General features: G+C 41.5%; 3 protein-coding genes and 1 pseudogene across 4 annotated transcripts; all 4 read left to right on the top strand.

Moving 5' to 3' along the window:
- Positions 1-501: 501 nt before the first annotated feature.
- Positions 502-4,946, top strand: LOC146488879 (membrane progestin receptor gamma-B-like). Its single transcript, XM_085112583.1, has 2 exons — positions 502-1,284; positions 3,294-4,946. The coding sequence occupies exon 2, from the start codon at positions 3,320-3,322 to the stop codon at positions 4,391-4,393; it is 1,074 nt and encodes a 357-aa protein (XP_084968709.1). The 5' UTR covers positions 502-1,284; positions 3,294-3,319; the 3' UTR covers positions 4,394-4,946.
- Positions 4,947-7,719: 2,773 nt separating this feature from the next.
- On the top strand, positions 7,720-8,853 carry LOC146488880 (membrane progestin receptor delta-like). Its single transcript, XM_085112127.1, has one exon. The coding sequence runs from the start codon at positions 7,720-7,722 to the stop codon at positions 8,851-8,853; it is 1,134 nt and encodes a 377-aa protein (XP_084968253.1).
- A 2,381-nt stretch (positions 8,854-11,234) lies between these two features.
- LOC146488881 (adenosine receptor A3-like) lies at positions 11,235-12,744 on the top strand. Its single transcript, XM_085112140.1, has one exon. It carries the CDS (start codon positions 11,779-11,781, stop codon positions 12,742-12,744), a length of 966 nt encoding a protein of 321 aa, XP_084968266.1. The 5' UTR covers positions 11,235-11,778.
- Positions 12,745-17,092: 4,348 nt separating this feature from the next.
- On the top strand, positions 17,093-22,431 carry LOC146488882 (diamine oxidase [copper-containing]-like; annotated as a pseudogene). The gene is made up of 3 exons (XR_014865196.1): positions 17,093-17,179; positions 18,308-20,418; positions 21,198-22,431. The product of XR_014865196.1 is annotated as a diamine oxidase [copper-containing]-like (transcript).
- The last annotated feature ends 143 nt before the right edge of the window (positions 22,432-22,574 follow it).

A 22,574-nucleotide genomic window follows, 5' to 3' on the forward strand; every position in this document is an offset into this window, starting at 1 on the left:
CAAACACAAACAAACAAACAACAACAACCGGTATGGCGGTACGGCTCTTTGTTTTCTTTCTTTTCTTAACTGAACTTGTTTTGGAAGATTGGATCGACAGTTTCGTGCGATTGAATATCGGGTGAGAAGATTCCAATATACGATAATATGATGGTGCCCAGGCCAAAGCTACGGAAAAAAACACTTAAATCACTATTTATGGTCAAGCTATTCCAGTCACGTTTGACTAACTGCCGAAAATGCTACACCGATGATACATTCGTCCTTATCCATACGATGGAAGTTATCTTATCTCGAAATCTGCTAGTACATCATGGCTAGTTTGTCGGCGGTGGAATGCTTACAGAATTGGGCCGTCAATATGACATTTATTTTAAAATGGGACTGAACAGAAAAAAATGAACTGAATTATAGAAAGTCAAGTTTTTAATGCTTTAGTGCTTTAATAATAATTCTTTAACATAGCACAGACTAGAGATTACGATGAGATGCCGAAGCCAGGGGCTTTAATACATGGCACAGGTGGTCAGGCTGTAGGCTATAGGCGCCTAAAGGTCGTATAATGACCCTATAAGTTGTCTACATATATAAGGGCCAATACTGTCCATCACCGGCACGTCAACGCTCTCCGTTCAACATTCTCGTTTAAACCACAATATAGTGACCAGTACATACTTTCTCCTTAGAATCTCACTACTTGAGTAAACATACAGGTGATGGGAAAAAAGAAAAAGATCAGCAAAGTAAATATGACTGCACGGGATTGTCTTGATATGTTAAAATTAATTCTTCCAACTGAGCTAGGATCATAAGCAATATGTTAAAGCTGACAGTGAGCAGAATATTCCTGTTGATATTGGCCCTTAGAGTTTGCTACTGATGACGCTTTCTTAGGGAACCGTGAAACATTTTCCTCAATGATTTGCCCGCACAAAAATACTGTGAAATGAAAAAATGATAACTTGATAACGTCCATAAGAATTTAGATTTGCCCAATGTCGGCTAAGTCAGCGCGAACGCACCTAAAATTACTCATAGTTATGAATGCAACTCGATTAACTTGCAAATATCGCCACAGTTTAAACAATTACTTCTGCCGACAACTGAACCGAACACTTTGCATAATGATTATATTTGGAAGTGGAAACAGGTTATTTGTTTTTTCAGCTGTAATTATTCATGAAGGAAGACGCGCATAGTATCCCGTTAAACTCCCCGGCCTGGCACGGAAACATTTCTTCAGATGTTAGTATAATCTTAGGAAGGACGCATGCGAAATCCTTGGTAAGTCGGGGAAATATATAGTATTCTAACTGAATTTGAATAGGCCGGAAAACGCTCACGATTTATACAATGCAAATGTTGTTTTAAAATCACAGCGGAAGAATATCCTTCCGTTTTCTCGCCATGTTTGGTTAGGTTATTGTAGTTCAGTACAAAAAGCATTTTACTTACGATTACCCGAAATTATATCGACTTTTCAAATCGTTTTACAATTATTTTTATGTGTAAAATGGTCGAACAAACCTAGCGAACTATGCAATGATTTGCGTCAGTCATGTGTACTGTGTGTAGGTGGATTTAATTCCCGTTCTTTAACACTCATAACACGATATTTTTAACAAGCTTTTCAGCTTCTTGCTAAGCTAATTTTCAGTACAAACATGCACAGCAACACTGCATTAATTTTTTCGACCATGCCCAAGTCAGTTTGTAGTGATTTATATTTTTCAACATATAATAACTTTTAAAAAGCTGTCATGGCAGTGTTTTAATTTATGGATCCGTTTTTCAAGAATATGCGGCCCGCACGTCATGATTTCTGAGCCCAAAAGATATATTGATCCATTATATTTTCCACCGTATTATTATCATTTAAAACAAGCATTGTGTTCGAACTGTTTCTTTTTAGCACTTTTTCTCTGAACGAACTGATGGCCTAACTAATTAGCCGCCAAATTTCGCAGGTATTATGAATTATTATTTCGCTGGTGTCAGTTGTGACTAAGCACTAAGTTCAGCGAGAAAATATGCAAAGCCATCAGTGAACCGTAATGGTCACTAAGCAATACAGAAATATTGTGAGTTCCTATTTCTTTCGATGTTAAGTATTTCAAAACACAGCTCTGACAAAAACTTGATTTACTGATAAACAGTCCCAGACCCTTGAGTCCAAATGTTGCCGCATCAAACATGTTGCATTCGTTTGACCACCTTGTTCAACACTGTGCAACCGATCGTACAACAATATTGGATTCAATAATATTGAATGATGTTGCAGTCTTTTGGCCGGGTATTTAATAACTGGACGTCCTTCGAAAAATGATTTTAACCCATCATTCGTTTCGGTCTTTCAGCCCGTTACCAAAATCCACCCAGCATCCTCGGAAAACAAACCCACGCCACATTGGGTGGTTTTCCCCAAAAAATGGGGCGAGACCGATCAATCTCCTCGTCAGGCCATCTTCTCGCTTTTCCTGCTCTTACAGTTTCACTTACTCCTTTGCCTCTTCTCTTTCTATTTGAAGAGAAGTCGCCTGTGTTTAAGCTTTCGTCGTTGAGAGATTCAAAACTTTGCATGTTCATTCGCCAGAGTGTGTGTTGAACACTCACGCGGCAGCGCGCGAAGTACATAAACAATAAATCATCACCAAGATACAGATACCCGCAAACTCAGCTTAGCGAGCATGCGCGCGTTCAATAATGTTGAACACGCACGGTGGCCAAGAGAATGCAATATTGTTATTGACACTTGCTCGGCGATTTTTTCTTTTTGCCCTATACAGTGGAACCTCGATTTAACGAAATGCCAAGGGACTAGGGAAAATTGGCTCTTTACATTATTGAGGGCTCGTTATCACGAGGTTCTGTTCCATACATTTTAAAAGGCCTGGCTGGAGAATATCGCTTGTTATACCGAGGTCTTCGTTATAGAGCCGGTTCGAGGTTCCACTGTACCTCACTTGGGAGCCTAGAAGGGCCAGGAAGGGGATGGGTGTGGTGGCAGAAAACGCCCGGTGATTTCATTTCGGAATTCTTTGTTTGTTACTCTTGATAAAATCAGGCGACTTATATGAAATCGGACGGGGTACATCGTCTGATATTCGCTATCCCATTTTGTACCATGTGATCGGGGGGTTTAAGAGCTGGTCGCTTATTAGTAGAGAACCAACTCACAGGGCGGGATTGCATTCTTAGGGTCAATAACTGTATGTTTCTTGTAGCTTAGCAAATAATTATACAAAAGTTTCATCTTTCATCTAATTAGATCAAATCAACTTTTTTTTACGCAGACTGTGACCAAGGTTTGGTAAACAGAATGCACAGAAACAACAACAGCAGCAATGCCATAGTTTACAACAAAGAAGGTCACGGTAAACGTCTTTTTGAAGATTGTGAAATACCAAAGGGTCTTCAAGAACCTTTCATCAAGACAGGATACAGGCGAGCTTACAGTACACCGTGGGAATGCTTCAAAAGCTTGTTCTACATCAACAACGAGAGTTTCAATGTTTGGAGCCACGTTCTCGCCACTTGTTTCTTTGTGGTACGTTACGCAATGGCCGCGTTCACTCAGGCTCCTACCATCTTAGATCCTTTCAATTGGCCGCTATTCGCTTCCGCTATAGGAACCTTGACTCTTTACTCTACAAGTTCCATAGCGCATCTTTTAAGCTGCATGTCTGAACGGGGATATAAGACCTGTTTCTTCTTCGACTACGCAGCTGTTAGCTTGTACACATTCACGTCAAGCCAGGCTATGTTTTTCTACGTTCGCCCAATGGACACAAACTGGCTTATCTTTCAGTCGCCATCTTTGTTCCTGTGTTTAGCAGCCCTGTTTTCTTTTCTCACAACTTATGGCTGCTGTCAGACAGGGGCTTTAGTCCATAGGTTTAGTGCATTTCTCCGTGCGTTACCAGTCCTTGCCGCGTGGCTGAACGGCACGTTACCGTTCATAGTTGGCGTGACACTATGTAGTTGTCACGCAAGTAGCTCATCTTGCACGGCCTTCTCTCCCTGCAGCAGTGAGCCTCTTCGCTACTATTTCGGTCACGCTTTTTGCACCGTTCTAGCGGGCTTTATGTACAGCACTCGGTTTCCAGAGCGTCTGCTTCCTGGTAAATTTGACCTGGTTGGAAATAGCCATCATTTTTTGCACATTTGTGTAGCACTGGCCACAGAATTTGCCTTCAAACTTATTGAATTTGACATCAAGCACAAGAAGGCCTGGAAGAAGCGTGAAAATGTATTGGAGGAGTCAACCGCTGATGTAACACTTCTTAACACCGTGGGCGCAGCCATACTGGTGATGTTTATCAATGCCGGAATTGCATTGTGGTTTTCAAGGGCTCTTAGAGAGAACGAGACCGTTAGTAAGAAGCAGCAGTAACTAAATGAAACTGGATACACCTGTTAAGCTAATCACATGCCTTTAGCCAAAGGACCTTTCGGAACTGTAAGCAAAAATGTTTTCGTAAATTGAGTTTGTGGATAAAATACTAATTGTTAAATTAAAATATGTGAACATTAAAAGGAAAGATATTATTCTGCTCAGTACTTGTCTATGGCACTGCACAGTTTTTTCGTTGGACACTAAGCTTACTACGGGGGTGATAAGTTTGACTCCGTTTTGATAGCCGAGACGTTAAAACAAGCTTCGACTAAAATTAATTCTATTTTTAAGGGGTCTCTTGTCTGCTACATTTTTCAGCAAGCTGTCGGCAAATCTACCTCAATATTATTGAGATAATTCGCGCTTCCACACAATTTACTATAGGGAGCTGAAGAGAAATGCTTTTATAAACCAGGTACCAATTTAACAACACAAGCTGGGCGCTTGCTTTTACGTACGAACACGAGAAAGAACAGAATAAAGAGGTCAAAAAACTGACGATTTCAGTAATTTTCATTTAAGACTTAAGCCCCATTCACACCTACAAAACATGTTTAATTAAACCAGGTTTAACAAAAGGAAAGTTGGTAACAGAAAGTTGAGCCATTGGCTTTGACATAGGATTCAAGTAAACTTTAACTTATGCAGCTTATGCAGACAGTATTCAATTATGCAAAATTCATTGTGCGTTCTACATTCTGTTATTTCGCACTCTGATGAAGGATGCGACTCGGTCCCATTATTAAGGGACTAGACGTAGAGGGCGAATTGTCCCGGGGGAAATTGTTCGGATTTTGCGTATACAAATTAAAATCGAGTCGTTATCAATACATGCGTCCTTGTGACCAGTCCATTTCCTCTCAGGGAGTAATAAATTTCTAAATATTCCAACTGACTGTTTGTTCACATTAGCGAAAGAATTCTAATGCAAATCGATGCTGGATTTTATGGCTCCATATTCTCTAGAAGACGGGTGCACCTTTGACTGCACAAGACGGTCTTGCTGGAACGTTTAGTTCTTCCCAGTCACAGATCAACAGAGAAACAAACAGAGAAACAACATCGTCGATCTCTATATGACAGCTATTCCATACGTTAACGTATAAATCAATAACATACTTAGCAACACAACTAGACTGGTAAGAATGCTGTCAATTCCTTTGTATAGTTTGACTTCTATTGTGTAATGAGTCATGTTGCCTTGGTGAGAAGCTACTCGACTCTAAACATCCAAATATTCACCACCAATCTTCTTTAAGAAAGAAAATCTTTTTAACTTATCTAAGCCTAGAAAACTAAAAAGGGCAGCCCAAAGCAGTCCTGTATGGCAAATTTTAATTTTGTTTCTTTGTTTTCAGGGAAAATATCCCCGCTTCTTTTAAAATAACTGTAAAGTGAACTTTTGCTTTCGTTAACGTTGCTTATCGACCAAGCAATATTTAAATATATTATATACCGACGAAATGCTATGCAACCCCTTTCTTCCCCACTGCTATCTGCCATTCATAGTTTACAAGCTTTTATGTAAAATAATAACTAATCTGGTTCATTTGTGTCATGAGTTTGTTCAGGAGAGGAGCTACTAACCGCTTAAGAAGTTTCCTCAGCGGATTCTAGATTCTGGTAGGTCCGATTAATATTACATGTTTTTTTATAGGTACAAGTTTACTCGTAGTACGTGTCAAATTAAATTCAAGCTCAAATAATAAATAACTCTACTTTTTATCACATTTTTCCAGTTTTGCCAGCGCTGAAGAAAGTTGAGCAGTTTCATTCGACTTTAAGCCCAGTAATGGTGATCAATGATGTTGTCAGAAACTTAGGAACTCAGTTGCCGAACAACTACGAACCCTAGCACGCTGCGTCTAGAAATAAATAGCTCATAGCCCGACTCCTCTTCATTCGTTAACAGTTTCTGATAAGGAGCCTGTGTTTACTTACAGGCATAATAGGCCAAATTTCCGCAACATATAGTGACGGTGGTAGTATCGAACTAACCGATGAAGTCCTGATATTTCGCGATGCTTTGTGCCGTTTTGTTACTGTAACCGGCATTGAAAGGCTTTGTTTTGAATAGTGCTATTTGCATCTCTCAGGAATGCTTGTAAACATTTCGGCCCGCTAGGTAAGGTTTCTACAGTAGCTTTGAATAGCTACGAACTGGACAGAGAGAACAATACTGATAACGAATCCAGCAAGTAGAATTGTGGACCATTTCATCACTGGCATCTTTTATCAGACCACGAAAAGTAATTATACACTAGAAAACTAAGTTGTACTCGAGCCTAAGTGGCCTTCATGGACGGGGCTTAACTCGATATTTTCCAAGGCACTTAAAAATTGGAGCTAGGAAAAAAGATATCATATAGTACTTGGGCTTGACTCGAACTTGACTCGGGCTATTGAGTGCATTTGGCTCGTGCTACAAGCAAGTCAATATGTACTTTTGTTCCTGTCTTCACCTACTTGCTATTTAAACAAGCCTAATACTTTTGATACATTACCATTTTATTTGATTTCGGTTGTTCGCAAGCTGAGCACAGGGATTAAGCCAGAGAGAAATCCTTCCAATGGCCACTAAATTCAAAACTTCTTACGTACTTGGTGCAAACTACACTTTGCAACTGGCTCTGATGGCTTGACCCGTGGTATATATCTCCAGTTACTGCCGGGAAGGAATTTGCCTGATATCTATTAAACATCTCTTTCCTTTCCTAGTGACTCGTAGCAACGGTTATAATTCGTAATTACTATTGGTTGAAAATCTTTTCAGGGAGAAAAACATAGGCGTCGCGCTAGAATTCTACGATGCTTAGATGTTTACAAATGTTTCAGACTGGATATCGCCGGAAAAGTGCCGCGTAAAAATCAGCTGGCAAATAAGAGCAACAGCAAAAACAACAACAACTCTATTCACTAATATAGATTAAATTTAAAAAAATGAGGGCCCGCAGGCGGGCTCATAGAATACCGCAATCGCAAATAGGTCTGGAATGTAAAAACGCAGTGAATCGAGGGCGATGTAGCAGCTCTTATAACGTCTCCCATGATTAGCTGGCAACCCTTCTAGGAAGCAACGGAACAAACGACAGAACAATACCCCCAAACCTAAAATCAATAGGAGCTGCGACATAATTAAGGCAATTACATGCAAGCTTACAAGAGCTGCTACACTCGACGGCTACGAATAAAGCAGTTAGACAGTTCGAAAAAAAGGCATAAGTAGCTTCAGCTGAAAATAAAACAAAATAAATGATTTAACATAAAGGCTTTTTTTAAAGAGGTATTACAAATCGCGTCGCGTCAATTCACTTGTAATGAGTATGGTGATGTTTCCACTGTTTAGGTCTGTGTGTGGAAGGCCTACCGACTACAAGCAGAGATTCCTACAAATTGTCTCAACACTGAGTCACATGTCAAACAACCCGAGAAAGCGCGGCAAAGTCTTCGCCAACAAGTGTGATGAGAAAATGTTTTGTAATCAGGAAAAGCTGTTGTTCAGTGACCATGAGACGCCTGAGTGGCACCGAGAACCGTTCATCAAATCAGGATATCGTGAAGCCTACAGCACCGCATGGCAGTGTGTACAGAGTCTCTGCTACCTCCACAACCAGAGCTTCAACATTTGGAGTCATCTTGTCACTTCATTGTATTTTATGGTGAGATTTGGGATGATTTTTAGTGCTTCAAATCATTCACTGCTGGATCCTTTGTGTTTACCCCTTGTATCCGGTGCTTTAGGAACTGTTGTAATGTACTCTACAAGTGCCATTGCGCATTTATTCTCCTGCATCTCCAAGAGGGCCTACAAAACCGGTTTTTACTTGGATTACGCGGCAATCAGCCTTTATACATTCACCTCCAGCCAAGCAATGTTTTTCTACACTCGGCCAATCAACACAAAATGGCTCATCTTTCAGTCGCCATATTTGTATCTGTGCATTGCTGCTCTTCTGTGCGGTCTTGCTACCTACAGTTGCTGCAAGACAGGTGCTGGCACCAGCAAATTTAGCGCCCTTTTCCGCACTGTCCTATTTCTCGCTGCCTGGATGAACACTGGGTTACCTTTTATAGCAGGTGTGACATTTTGCTCTTGTCACGCAACCGCAGCTTGCCTTGCTTTCTCTGCATGCAGTAACCTCTCTATTGGTTACTACGTTTGTCACGTGGCCTGCACAAGTTTAATGGGCCTTGTGTACAGCAGTAGGATACCCGAGCGCCTTTGGACAGGGAAGTTTGATTTTTTTGGCACCAGTCACCAGTTACTCCACATTGTAGCCCCCCTGGCGACAGAATTTGGGTTGAGAATTGTTGAGCTCAGTATAACACAAGCAAAGGACGAAGCTGGGGCAATGTCTGACGTGTCTTTGTTCAACACTCTGGGACTTAGCGTGGTGATGCTGATTGTAAATGCACTGATTGCTATTTGGTTTGGGGCTTGTGTTGAGGTAGATTAACCCTTTATAAGCTCCAACTACAATGTGCATGTTGTCCGCATTGTTCTCCAGATATTTCGTCTTGTATTACTTGGGGAAAATCAAGAAAATCAGTTTCTGGTGATCATTGTCTTTATTCTCGTGACTTGAGCGATACTGGGAAATTGTCATCGCACTACTTGACGCGTAGTCATTTTGTTAGCTGTTGGTTGGGGAGGAATTAAGGGAGAGAAGTCTGGAGTGGAAGGTGAGAAGATTGGAGAGGGCAAAGCCTGATCAGGTGGTCTCGTCCACACCCCCTCCCAACTCTTCCTGCACCTGGAAGACAACTGGATCCCTGCATCAGGAAACCGCCTTTCGATGGTAAAACAATAAACAGCGACGAAAGGGAGGAACTGGATAAGAAAGGAACATCCAAGGGGTCACAATATTGAAATTTCCATGAACAGTTAAAAATGAGGACGGCTGATTCATAAGAACGCCATTCCTTTCTTGTTGTTATAATATTGTAGAATTTCTCCTTTTTGTTTTCCATGCGTGTATTGTCCCTGTGTTTGAGCAGTTTGACATTATTTTCTTAGTGCACGCTGCATGAATTCAGTTTGCCTCACAAAACAGAAAACCGTAACATGACTTCAAATAATCAGACGGGTCCAGGCTACTCATGCCCACTCCCTGACTGCACTCTGATCATGCTCTGCCCTTTTCTTGGCATGGAAGGGCTTTCAATGCAAGCTTATTGTACATGTACCCTTCGGGGGTAGGAGAAGGAAGAAGCCTAATGTGTTGAACTTGACTTTTCTTGGGAAAGGGTTTAGGATCCCTGCATTTTGATACTTGTGATTTATGAGTGAGTAAGTGAGTGACTCGACTGGATGACTTGTCATGACTGACTGACTGACTGACTGAATGAATGAATGAATGAATGAATGAATGAATGAATGAATGAATGAATGAATGAATGAATGGATGAATGAGAGAGTAATCATCGTAAAGGACTAATGTTAACATCGCATGACATCGTGTGACTGTGTTGTCACATAACCGTATCTAAAAATTGCTATGGAGAGCTTGCCACCCTTACTGTACAGGATGCATTTACCTGAAACAGCTACGCTAGGGCCCTCCTGTGGGGCGACAGAGTAGTAGCAGTATCTTTCATTTGTAGTAGACACCTGTCATTCTGAAACAGTCTTGGTCAGCTCATGAATAAAAGACATCATATGTGATATTTAACTATTATTGTTTACTTTTTGTATGTATTTAAGATATGCAGGGCCCCTGGATACCAGCCTAGTGCCGAAAGGGCCGCCCTACCAAAATAAGATGACTTGACTTGGAAGTGATGCCGGTCATGACACAGGAATTATCATCGTGACGTCATCATTTCCATCTGGCGGTCATCTTTAAGTTAGTTCTGCGATCTTAGATTTCTGAATCAAAATTGACGAAAACTGAGTATCCAAAACCAATAGAAGAACACTACAATGATCTGAAATAGTCTGGCCAGGCTCTCTGTATACGGAGAGGACACGAATGGGGAGCCAGAGAACGGAGAAAGAAAACTAGGGGAATTCGGGTCAAAAGGTGGGGGTACCAACGAGAGTTAGAAATATAATTTGCTTCACCCAAAGCTAAACCCACCAAATGTCCTGATTGACTAAAACAGTTTAAGCTCGCTGAACCCCCACAAGATGCCATGCTCATTAGCGTAATATTTAGTTCTTGAGAATGAAGTATTAATCAGTAAGTGACACAGACATACTCGGGAAAAAATCCGAGTTTTCCTATCAGGAGTCGAACCTAAGCTATAGGAGACTCGTTGGAGCTAAGGCCATCATTCTGGGACAAACATCCTGCATACTGCTAGGATTGGAATGTCAATGTGTGGCAGCGCGATGGAATAAATGTGATGGAATATGTTAAGCCTGGTGAATAATTGAGAATGAAGTATTAATCAGTACGTGACACAAGCATCCTTGTCCCGAGGTCCTGGCAGTACCGACAGAGTGAAGTAGGGGCCGATGTTCCTCCCTACGATCTCAAGCGAAAAGGTATACGGAATTATTAATTTGTTGCAATGATTACCATTTGCAGTTCTTCCGTAGTTGTATATCAGAGACGAGGGATGTCTAACCAAAAAGTTATTCAGGTTTACTTGAGCGAGAGATCATGATCACTGAGTTGTAAGTGGTAAGTGACTAGCTAATAATTTCCGTAAATTCTTCCAACAGACATTGAACAGACCGTTATCGGGACGCGCTAGCATTACTTGTGTCTTAGTGAGGGGAAGATAGTTTTAGATGCTTTGCACAAAAATTGAAAGACAATATAAAATACTTACCTGTTCAATCAAATTTATCGTTTAAATTCAACCGGAAACGCAGCCTCACACGATGCACACTATCGGCAGCCATCTTTGCTTTGGCAAACATGCAAGAATTAATAATGGAAAACCGCTGAACAGAAGAATCAAATTGCTCTCCTGCAGCGTCACCTGCCAGTCACTTTCCTTAGAGACAGAAATAAAAAATGCCTCTTTCAACTACCGGGAAATCAAGCAACATTCGAGGAGAGTTTCTCTTTAATCGAAGGTAAATTCAAAAAATGAAAAATGGATATGCATGCAACATTGCCTAAACTTACTGCAGGTAGATTTTTTACAGTGAAAGAATTCAAAATTTGCCAGTACATTTACCTTAATTCCGTAAAATGTCAAAAATCTCCATGGTGTCCCTAGCATGGCCGGTGGGTGGCTGGTTTTAATTCAGCCACTTAACGTCAACAAACGTCAAACTCTACAATAGGTGAATTGATAGCTTATCATTCGTAGTTTTGCATTTTGAATTGCTACACTCAGTTAAGTTATCACCTGGTCCCGAAGCCTGCAAAGCTGCGAACGCGGATGCTGTAAGTTGAATTCAGTTGAAAAGAAAAGGATCCCAAATGATTAACTCTACCGCACATAAGCACCAAGAGGCTATTGTAATGTCTTTATGCTCTGACACGCTGGGTATTCAAACACTTATTGAAGAAGGTGTAAGCACCAAGTTTGAATTTAATCCTCAGTTCTTTCTTTCTGTAAATACAATTTTATCATTGGTCGCAATATTTGGGAATATACTGATTCTCATCGCTCTTCACAAAGTTTCATCTCTTCATCCGCCATCCAAACTTCTACTCCGTTGTCTCTCGACCACAGATCTCTGCGTCGGACTGATATCTCAGCCTCTGTATATTGTTTATTTAGCGACGGTTGCGAACAAGAACTGGAGCGGTGTTTGCGGAATAACGGAAGGTTTAGCTCACGCTTCTAGCTCTGTACTGTGTGGAGAATCAATCAGCACGTTGGCTGCAATAAGTGTGGACAGACTACTGGCTTTAATGCTAGGGTTACGATACAGGCAGGTTGTGACTTTAACACGCGTTCGTTTATTTTTCATAACTTCTTGGATTGTACACTTAACTTTTCCTCTGACCTACTATTTGTGGGACAAGCGCATCTTCTTCTTTGGAAGCTGCGTTTGGATTTTCTTGTGTTTAACTATTTCCACTTGTTGTTACTTAAAAATTTACCTCATCCTTCGTCATCACCAAGCACAAATCGGGGACGAAGTTCAAGGCAACGGCCTTGGTACATCAGGGATGAATATGGGCCGCTACAAAAAGACTGTTTCCAGTGCATTATGGATACATTCAGCTTTACTTGTTTGTTACCTCCCATATACTATTTCAACTGCCGTCACAACATCTCGTGATAATGGTTCTCCGTCGAGTATTGTCTGGATTGCTACTGGAATACTTGTCTTCTTCAACTCAACGCTCAACCCATTTCTTTACTGTTGGAAAATGACGGAAGTTAGACAAGCGGTGAAACAGACAATTAGAAATATTTTTTGTCAGGCACAATGAATGAAAGCAAGAGAAAATAGGGAGGACCATTATGAAACAGAAAGCCTTCCCGCCAACTATATCAGAGAAACTTTTATTATTTGGACCAAAGAATTTACCATGCACATGAGTGAAAACTGAGATATTTCTCCCTTCCTAATGGGAGACATGTAAAACAAGGTTGAACCGCATCTGACAGTCTGTCACGTGACGTCATCTGATTACTGATTACTGAATATATTGTGAGTATATATAATAAACAAGTCTATACGTCACCTGCAATACAAGAAAAAGAAAGGTCCCCGAATCGAATCAAGGAAAACTGACCATGTCTGAAGAAAGGACCACTGATTAAACGATCTTAAAAATAGGTGACTCAAATTTCTGATATAGACCAAACCAAGAATCAACAGAATGCGGCTACCGTGGACAGCTGTTTCGAGCTGGTTGGCTCTCGTGAGCACGGCGTAAATAGAGAAGACATATATAATGTTATTTGGCGTTAGCAATCATACTGTATATAGTTACGGTAATACAAATTTATAAGCTACGTGATGCTCGGTGGTAAAACATTAAGCAAAATGTCTTAAAATAGGTAGTCAAATTAATAAGATTAAATTTAAAAATACGGTTGACTATAAAAATAAGCGAAAAAACGGAACGACGTTTCGGTGTCATCTTGGCACCATTATCAAGTAAAGAATGCAACAGAAAAGATAATTTATACATACAGTAAGGGTGTGAAATAGAATAAATTAAAAGTAACTGTCTGGTGTTCATTCAGAGAGGTGTTATAAAATGTGAGTTATGTCCGTTAGACAAATAGTTCCGCGCGAATGGAGTCTGACTGGATGTTTAGACTTGGTTTCTTCTTGCGGATCCAAAGCATTTCAAAGATTAACAGTCAAGCTTTCCCTGACATTTCTTTAGGGTGGTGAAGTTGCTTGTCAGGTCGCCAATTGTGTCAACTTGGTGATTATTCTTCAGGTGTTTCCCGATGGCGGAGAACCGATGTTCATCAATGCGTTGGTGAAGGTGACGGCTGGTATAGCCGACGTAATCTGCATCACACAGATCACATACAAAGTGATACACAACACACTGTTGATTGATCACGGGTGGCTTAGGCTCCTGCACTTTAAGATCGTCACCAAGTTTACGGCTTCGGAAAACTGGCTGTAGAATGTGGTCAATTTTGTTGCTTAAGTCAGAGAGATGTTTCTTTACCATATTTACTTTATTATTAAAGACCAGAGTGTTCAAATCAAGAGTCAACGAAGTTTTTATCTCACAAATCTATTCAGGCGAGTTTTCACTTTGAATATTCTCGTTTTTATTGTAGCCCCCACCCCTTGAGCATTCGAGTTGATCTCGAGTAGCTTTCTTTTTCATTTGTTTCGTTTTTACAGGTCTTGTTCAGTACTTTTCGCAAAATGGCGCCAACTCGTGTTTTAATTCTCAGATATTGTTCAGTATTCACCACTTGAGGTCGTTTCTTATTGCAAATTACAGTCTCACTTTCCTGAACAATTTTCCCTTGAGTAAACGCATTTTAACCCAATGTAATGATAGACAACACCACCATGTGATGTTTCATTTACTTATTTGGTAATTTGACGTTAATTTCTTGCTCAAATTGCCAGTTTTAGAAAACCGTGAAAAAAACTTTTATATTTTTCCAAAATTAGCTGATAATATTTTGATTAGTTGACCTGAGCTTAAACCTCTCTTTGTCATACGAAGCGCCTGTAATAATTTTGCCTTATACATCTAACCGTATGCCGTATCAAGTGGGTCTGCCTAATGTGCGAGTCAGCGAGCCACGCGAGCCATGAAGATATAACAAGAGCAATCCATACTGACTGGCAAAGAAAGCGCTTTTCAACGCTGATTGTTCTAAACTTCTGTGTAAAAAGTTTATGAAAATGAAAACGCTACGGGATCACCAATGTGACGCAATTTTCAAAGCTATGTTCTTGATTAGCAGCGAGTAAGAATTAGAATTGTACGTTATTAATTAACAGGAATAATAACTTAATCCTTGATAACGTGCTACTGACTCTAGCCTCCCTTGCAGACGCTCTTTTGGCTAGTTACGCAATCTTTCGACATCTCGTTGGGGTGGGGGGGGGGGGGGGGGAGAAGGGGGGATAGATCACGTGACGAGCCAAAAGAGAGTCTGTGAGCGAGCTGCAGCTTTATCGATTCCGGAAGACCAGCTGTTTTGGAGACGGAATACATGTTTTCCTACACCGAAAGCTCTAAACCCACGTACCCATAAAAGGTAAAAGGTGAAATGAAAAGCTAAACATTGCTTAATTAGGTCTGTTTCCTGTTTCAGTTTTTTTCCTGGCTGTTTTTTTTTTTTTTTTTTTTAACCAGACTAAGCCATCATTTGTAATTCAACAAAACTCATCGAAAATTGCGTCCTCGGAGACCCAGGGGCAGAAAAAGGTGTAAGAAGTCAAAACGGATAAGTTTAAGCCTATCCGTTTTGACTTCTGACTCCACTATCTGCCCCTGGGTCTCCGATCGAGGATGCGAAAACTAATACCTGAGATCGATTTATTTTTTTTAGGGAAATTGGAATTTTTCTCACTACAGTTCCAAGTATAGTTGTAATACAGTCGAACCTCCCTCTGCGACCACCTCTCGTAAGCGACCACCTCTCATTAGCAACCGCTTTTCCAAAATACCAAACGTTTTCAAGTCAAGTCACTATAGATGGAACCTCTCGTAGGCGAGCACTTCTCGTAAGCGACCACTTTTAGAGATGACACTCATTCTCAGCTAACAGGGACCATTGATGTCACGCCTCTTTACGTCTTCTTTTTTTTTTTGATTGTTTAAAATTTTTAATTGTTTTTAACGTCCCGTGGGTAGGCGACCGCTTGACACACAATCAGCTGTTTCTCTCACGGCCGGAAATTGCAAAATGTGTCGCTGTAACACATTGGCCCACGTCATTACACCCGGCGTATCCAATCGATGGAAACCGATGATCGGAAATTCAATCGATCAATCGATATCAATCGATAAAATTAGTTAATTGGTATCGATTGGTATCGGCCAATCGATGACCAATCGATAACCACACAAAAACCGTTCATCGATTGCTATCGATTGGCTCAGCAACCTTGAACAGACGTCACGCACGCTACTTGTCCGATCATCCGCCATTTTTAGGAAGCCCTGGGGACGAAATTGGTAAAACAAATTCCGACCCAGAATATACCAAACACCAAAACTAAAATGGCTCATCGCTTACTACTAGGATGAAAAAAGGAACGTCTTTTAAATCTTTTGCTGCATATTTTATTTCTTTTAGACACAACTGACGCCTTCATAGATTTTTTAGTTTGTATGTATGTGATCGGTCTTTGTGTTCGTTATTATGAGGCTAGGTATTGCTGCTTTATTCATTATTTTGCAACAACTCATGCTGCTGTTGCTGGCAATTTCATTGTTTGCAAAAGTACAACTTCTGTTACCAGATTTTTTCTGTGAAGGCACGATGCAACCACTTTCCGTTTTTTGAAGTCTATAGATTGGCCCATCGAACAAACTTTTAATTTGTCAAAAAAAAAAAAGAATCCTGTGGACGGGGCATTGACGTTAAAATGTGTTTATAATTACTGCGTACATAGTTGTGTTTTTTATGCGTCGAATCCGGTTTCGTCAATCTGCAACCAATCGATACCAATCGATACCAATTTATCTATCGATTGGTATTGATAATCGATACCAATCGATAACCACACGAATCTTCGCCATCGATTGGTCATCGATTATCAATATCAATCGATTAATTGATATCGATTGATATCGATTAATATCGATTGTTATCGATTATCGATTCCATCGATTGGATACGCCGGGCATTACAGCGGACGCCGCAACCTTGTATTACTCAACAGAAAAATTGTGGCGATAAAGAACGACGCAAATGGATTAATTTAAGGCGAAAGTTGTAGATGTTTTACGTTTGAACATCCTCTCTTGTTGAAATGTAACATCGCAAAAATGCTGTTTACTGTTCGCTCCTAACAAGTTGTAACTTTGGTTTTCGATAAGCACTGGCAAAAGGGTTAGGTCTCCGCAATCACCATATGTAAATTACCCGAAATTTAAACCCCGCTGTGGTCTGACCTCGGTAAGCGACCACCTCCCATAAGCGACCACATACATATCCTTGACGTTATGGGTGGTCGCAACTGTATGCCGGACATTCATATCATGTACATCAACGCACGTTTGACGTTATTTTTAAGCATTCCTAAAATTAAATCTTTGGCACGTACTGACTCGTATCCCCGGCTCGTATCATAGCATGCGTGACGCGCACGGCTCACTGGCTCGCATCAGCTTAGTGATAGAAGCATTCTCAAACAAGATCATATTTCGTGTCGATCCGAAGGCGCTTTTAAGGGAGGAAACTAAGTTCATTCCCAGCCAGGTACGTTTATCATATAACTTATTACTTCATCTGACTGTGATCCAGCACTTAATGATTGCTGTCCTTGCAGGCTGTCACCATTTACACCATGCTTCCTGGGTCCGCTTTAGGTGGGCACTTCAAGTTACTCACAGGCACAGATTGTGCAAAGCCCACGCGACCCCTAGTGCAATTTACCTCGCAATTTTGAGGTGTTTTACACACTAGTTGATTGAATGAATCCCTTTATAATTACTGAATAACGCAGACACGGCTTAGGCCTAATTTATGCTATGATATCTATCTGCAATGCTTAAAGCACTAAATCAAAATTGCTGAATCTCTTAATAATTTAATACTGAACAATGCGGACAATGCTAAGGCCTAATGTATGCTATGACATTGATCTGCAACGCTTAAAGCACTAAATCACGGCACTCACCCCTCACTCTTCACCCCCGTAATAGACCTCTGAGGGTCGCAATCCTTCGTGCTATGTATCATGTATCTACATGTATTTTCCTCGTTCGTTATCTCCCACGTTTCCCAGGTTGAGTTGTGCAAGCGTCTGACAGCCTTCCTATTTCGTTTGAGCGTAAAGAAGAGGCAAGGCTTCATCATGTAGTGCTAATTGTAACTAATTTAATCATTACTTAAAGCGCGCCCATTGGAACATGTCAATCGGAATGTCTCTAGCGTGTATTTTTAGCCTTGTAAATTTAAATTGTTCGGTGTTTCTTAGTTATGCAATGCAGGCACATATCATTTCATTTTCATTGATACCACGCCAAGACAAGGAAAATTTCCTCTCGGTTGGCGGCTTTGTAGCCTACGAGAACACACGTCGCTTCCGGCCGAAAAGCTAAGGTGACTGTTATCGCAGGCATTCACCGCCGGAAAATGGCGCCGTTCTAGTTATATTCTCGCAAGTAGCCTCCTACGCAGACGCTGTTTGGGCTCGTCGCTTGTTGGGGAGGAATGCGTGACGAGCCCATGCAATGAGCGTCTGCGTTATTGGGAGGCCCCCCACGCGTTAAGGAGGCTATCGCAACACGAGCTCAATTTAATTAAGTGAATTTTATTAAAGACCATTAAATAGCTCCTGCTTCTTTCATCATTTTGCTGAAATTGCCTGTTACAATCACACAGGATGCCGAAGGAAGAAATGGATACGAGCTATCCTATGATAAAGAAGAAATCCAGCCCGCCAAGTAATGCACTTCTGATATGGAAGGTGCTAGCAATTGTCTTCATCGTCATAAGCATAGCGCTCCTGATCGCTTTGATAGTCGTAGCCACAAAGTCGCAGAAAACCGAAGCACCAGACGGACGCAACAGCTCTGTTTCCAATGGTGGCGAGAATGTCAAGACATGTGCAGATGGAATGTCTGGTATTGATGAAACACCGAAGTCTGCTGGTGTTTTTGACGACCTCAGCGTGGATGAAATCGTGGGTGTGAGGGATTATCTGATGGATCAAACTGAATTAAACCTTACGAAGTTCGAAGAGGCTACTGTCAACAGCAACTACATCTATTTGGTGCGGTTGTTACCACCGTCCAAGGATGAAGTTCTAGCGTACCTGGACAGCAATGGAGCCATGCCTGAACGGAAAGCTGTTGTAGTGGTATTCCATGGTGCTACTGACCCTCCTGTAGTGAGGGAATACATAGTCAGTCCTGCTAATAAGCCAACCAACTACGTGACCAGAAAAGTTCCAGGGGGACAGAAAGATTCCGTCCCATTTAATGCCCGTCCCTATGACTTAGCCGTAGAGTTTGGTGCATTGAGAGAAGCACTCGTTAACTTTGCATCTCAAAAGCTATCCAAGCTGATGCGAGAAAGTTATGACGGCTACTCGTATTACCCTGGCTGCACCGAAAAGTGCCTTGATCTTCTCTTTACAGCACCAATGGGTTTTACGAGCGAGGATCGCTACCACTGGGTTGTTTTCCTTCGGCGAATGACAGGTAAACACATACATCACGTAGATCTGTCTTTGTTAGTGAATCATGCGGGAACAGATACCTCAAAATGGAAAATCCTTAGCGTCATCTATAACAATCAAACATTTGCTTCGGTTGATGAGTTGGTGGGGAAATACAACAATGGGCACCATCGAGAAGATCAAGATCGCCGTGCCAACAGAACACCCGCTGTTCTCAAGCTATGAGCGCCGAGGTGATCCACAACCAGCCAAACCAATGCGAGGACCAGAATTGTACGAGCCTGATGGAAAACGGTATACCGTAAAGGGACGCCATGTTAGCTACATGTCTTGGTCCTTTGATTTCAGAATGGACTCTAACAGTGGAATGCAGATCTACGACATAAAGTTCAATGGAGAAAGAATCATCTACGAGCTCAGTCTTCAAGAAGCGGCTGCCACTTACGGGGGTTGTTACCCAACCCCTTCATGGAACAACTTCCTCGACAGTAGCTGGGGATTGGGGTCCAGTAGCTTCGAGATGGCACGTGGGGTGGATTGCCCTAACACCGCTACCTTTTTCGACGTAAGTCACATGATCGGGTTTGAAAAGCCACTGACAGTTCGCAATGCTGTTTGCGTGTTCGAGTTAAACACTGGGGTGGCGCTTCGCCGACATTACGCTAATAACCACATGGGCGGGTACACGTTCTATGGCGGGATGACCAATCAGGTGCTAGTGCTGCGGACAGTGGCTACTGTGGGTAACTACGATTATGTGTTTGACTTCATCTTTTACCAGAATGGCGTCATAGAAGTGAAGATCTCAGCTTCTGGATACGTCTTTGGTACGTTCTATGACAAAAACCTAGATCCTTATGCCTACCCACTACATGAGCATCTTACCAGCGGCACACATGACCACCTGATCAACTACAAGGTTGATTTGGACGTCGGTGGACGAAAGAATTCGTACGAGACGATTGAGATTGGAATCGAGAACATTACCGAACGGTGGTTCCCAAACAAACGCCGTGTCCAAAAGGTGCTGAAACGCAGGTTGAAAAACACGGAGCTGGAAGCCGCTTACAAGTTTAACTTTGATACACCAAAGTACCTCAACTTCTTCAATGATCTGATGAAAAATAGGATGGGTGTGAACAAAGGGTATCGCATACAACTAGGAAATGTCCTGAAACAGTTGTATCCTGAAGATGAGATGATCACACCAATCATGAGCTGGTCTCTTTACCAAATGGCCGTCACTAAATACAAAGAGAACGAGACAAAGAGCAGCTCCATGTACAACCAAAACTCGCCAACTGATCCTCAGGTTGGTATGTTAATGGAAGATATTTTGTCTAATACGATTATGTTATTAAGACTTGTAGAAGTGAAGACTTGGGCTGATTGTATTTACCAAAACACACCCTGGTGGAAATTTCACGTCTATGCGTCAAATGATTGGATTTGACTTTGGCAAATTTTCTTTCAATAACTGTAAAATGTGTACCTCTAGCCGGCTTTGGAGATTTGTAGAACAATGATTATTATCCCGATATACTGTATATTCTTCATTACAAAATGCCTAAAAGATGTTAATCAGAGTCGTGAAAGCCTATCAACCCCTCGTTTACAACATCCATTGCTAGCTAAGAACAAGAAGAAGCAGAGGGGCGAAGATTTCCTCGTGTAAGAAAAGCCGCTGACCAGCTGTTACACCTAAATGGGAGTCAGCGTAGCCCGACAACACTTCACATGCGACCAGCAGGTTTCAATCGGGAAAAAAAAAAGGTTTCATTCAGTAGAATGACCTTCAGTCTCCCTCCTCCCTCTTCAACCGCTTACAATATTTTGTACTTACGTCCGTGCGTCTTTCTTTCTTTGTTTCTTTGATTCTTTCCTTCCTTCTCGGGAAAATATTAAACACCACTAGGTTTCAGCCCTCGCCTTACATCCACACTGTGACGCGGGAGATCTTATTCCGTGTTTCTATTCTCTTTATTCAGGAGAAAGATTTAAGGAGCAAACTTGAGAAAATGCTAGTGGTCAATTACCGTTTTGGACTAGAGTCCATCTATTAATATTTTGTTTCATTTTCCATACACGCAGCTGGACTTTCGTCAGTATCTACTGGACAACGACTCCATCGTAAACGAGGACCTGGTTGCCTGGGTAACGATCGGTATGATGCACGTGCCTCACTCAGAGGACCTACCTAACACAGCTACTGCTGCTAACTCCGCCAACTTCTTCATCAGGCCCTTCAACTACTTTGACGAGGATCCTTCCATGGGTTCTACTAACGCCATCTTGATCACGCCCACGGACCCTTGGTTCAGCAGTCAGAAGGTGGAGCGTTACGGTACCCCCTATGGTCCACAGTGTATGCCAAAGGAACGCGAGTTCAACTTCCAGGGCCTCTATGGATAGGAGCTGTTAACTTTGTCACGTGCACCCATCGGTTAATTGCATTTTATGACGTATTTGTTAAACCAAGTTTTACCTTCTTGGAGGACGTCACTTTTCCAGCTTCCTTAGCCTGCGAGAGTAGACACCCTTTCCGACATTTGTTTCATCAAAAGCCGAAGAAGGCATCTGCTCTCGTAGGATAGGGTATTCTTCAAGTGTCTCATACGACAGAAATAAGGGAGGAACTGATTGGTCCTTAGTTGTCTCTCTTGTCTTTCATACGAGGTGCGCTTACGAACGCGAAAAGGGGAGCGTGGCCCAACACCCCGCGCGTGCGCACCTCGTATGAAAGACAAGAGACGAGTCAGCGCAGCCTTTACTGCTCGTATGTTAAAGAGGAAGTGTCACGAATGTTTTGGAATGTTTTTCTATCAACAGAAAACTAAAAGTATTGGTCCAATTTTGCTATTACTTACCACCCCACTGTAGTAAAACGATTGATGCCGTGTGTGTCGCTGGCCGGCCACAGATTTAATTGCAACCTAACTTCCTTCAAATTCTCGCACTTTCTCTTCCAAAATGTGCTCACTAGAACAGATCACGAATTGTCCCTTCAAACATTCAGTTGACTTTTCTCTCTCACCACCAGTTTCACCAAAAGAGGTCCAAATCGTCTTGACACTTTCCGTTTTTTTTTAATTTGTAAGCCTCCCGCGCGAAACCCAAACACTTTGGTGTACGAACTATTGTGTTTAAGCTTGATCAGTAGTGTTTTGACGTTTGCCACTTAAAACAAATAATAATCGCAAGTTTCTTATAGTTTTAGTGTAGACAAACCTATTTTTCAAGACTGACGGCAAGTCAAAAAAATAACCTTTATATACAAGGAAGACATGAAATATACTTTGCAGCATGCATTTAGTTTTGTTAACATAATAAAATAATGCTTTATACTCAGCTGATATGAAGTGACAAGGTTCTTGATCTCAATCTTCACCCTAGCCCCTGTAGCAAGCATTTCCGTTGGGGTTTGTGCTTTTTTCGCTTCAAGTTGACCGCGCGGATACTGGTACGAGA

The sequence above is a fragment of the Pavona decussata genome, unplaced genomic scaffold (assembly GCF_977016875.1).
Source record: "Pavona decussata unplaced genomic scaffold, jaPavDecu1.1 SCAFFOLD_8, whole genome shotgun sequence".
Taxonomy (NCBI): Eukaryota; Metazoa; Cnidaria; class Anthozoa; order Scleractinia; family Agariciidae; genus Pavona; species Pavona decussata.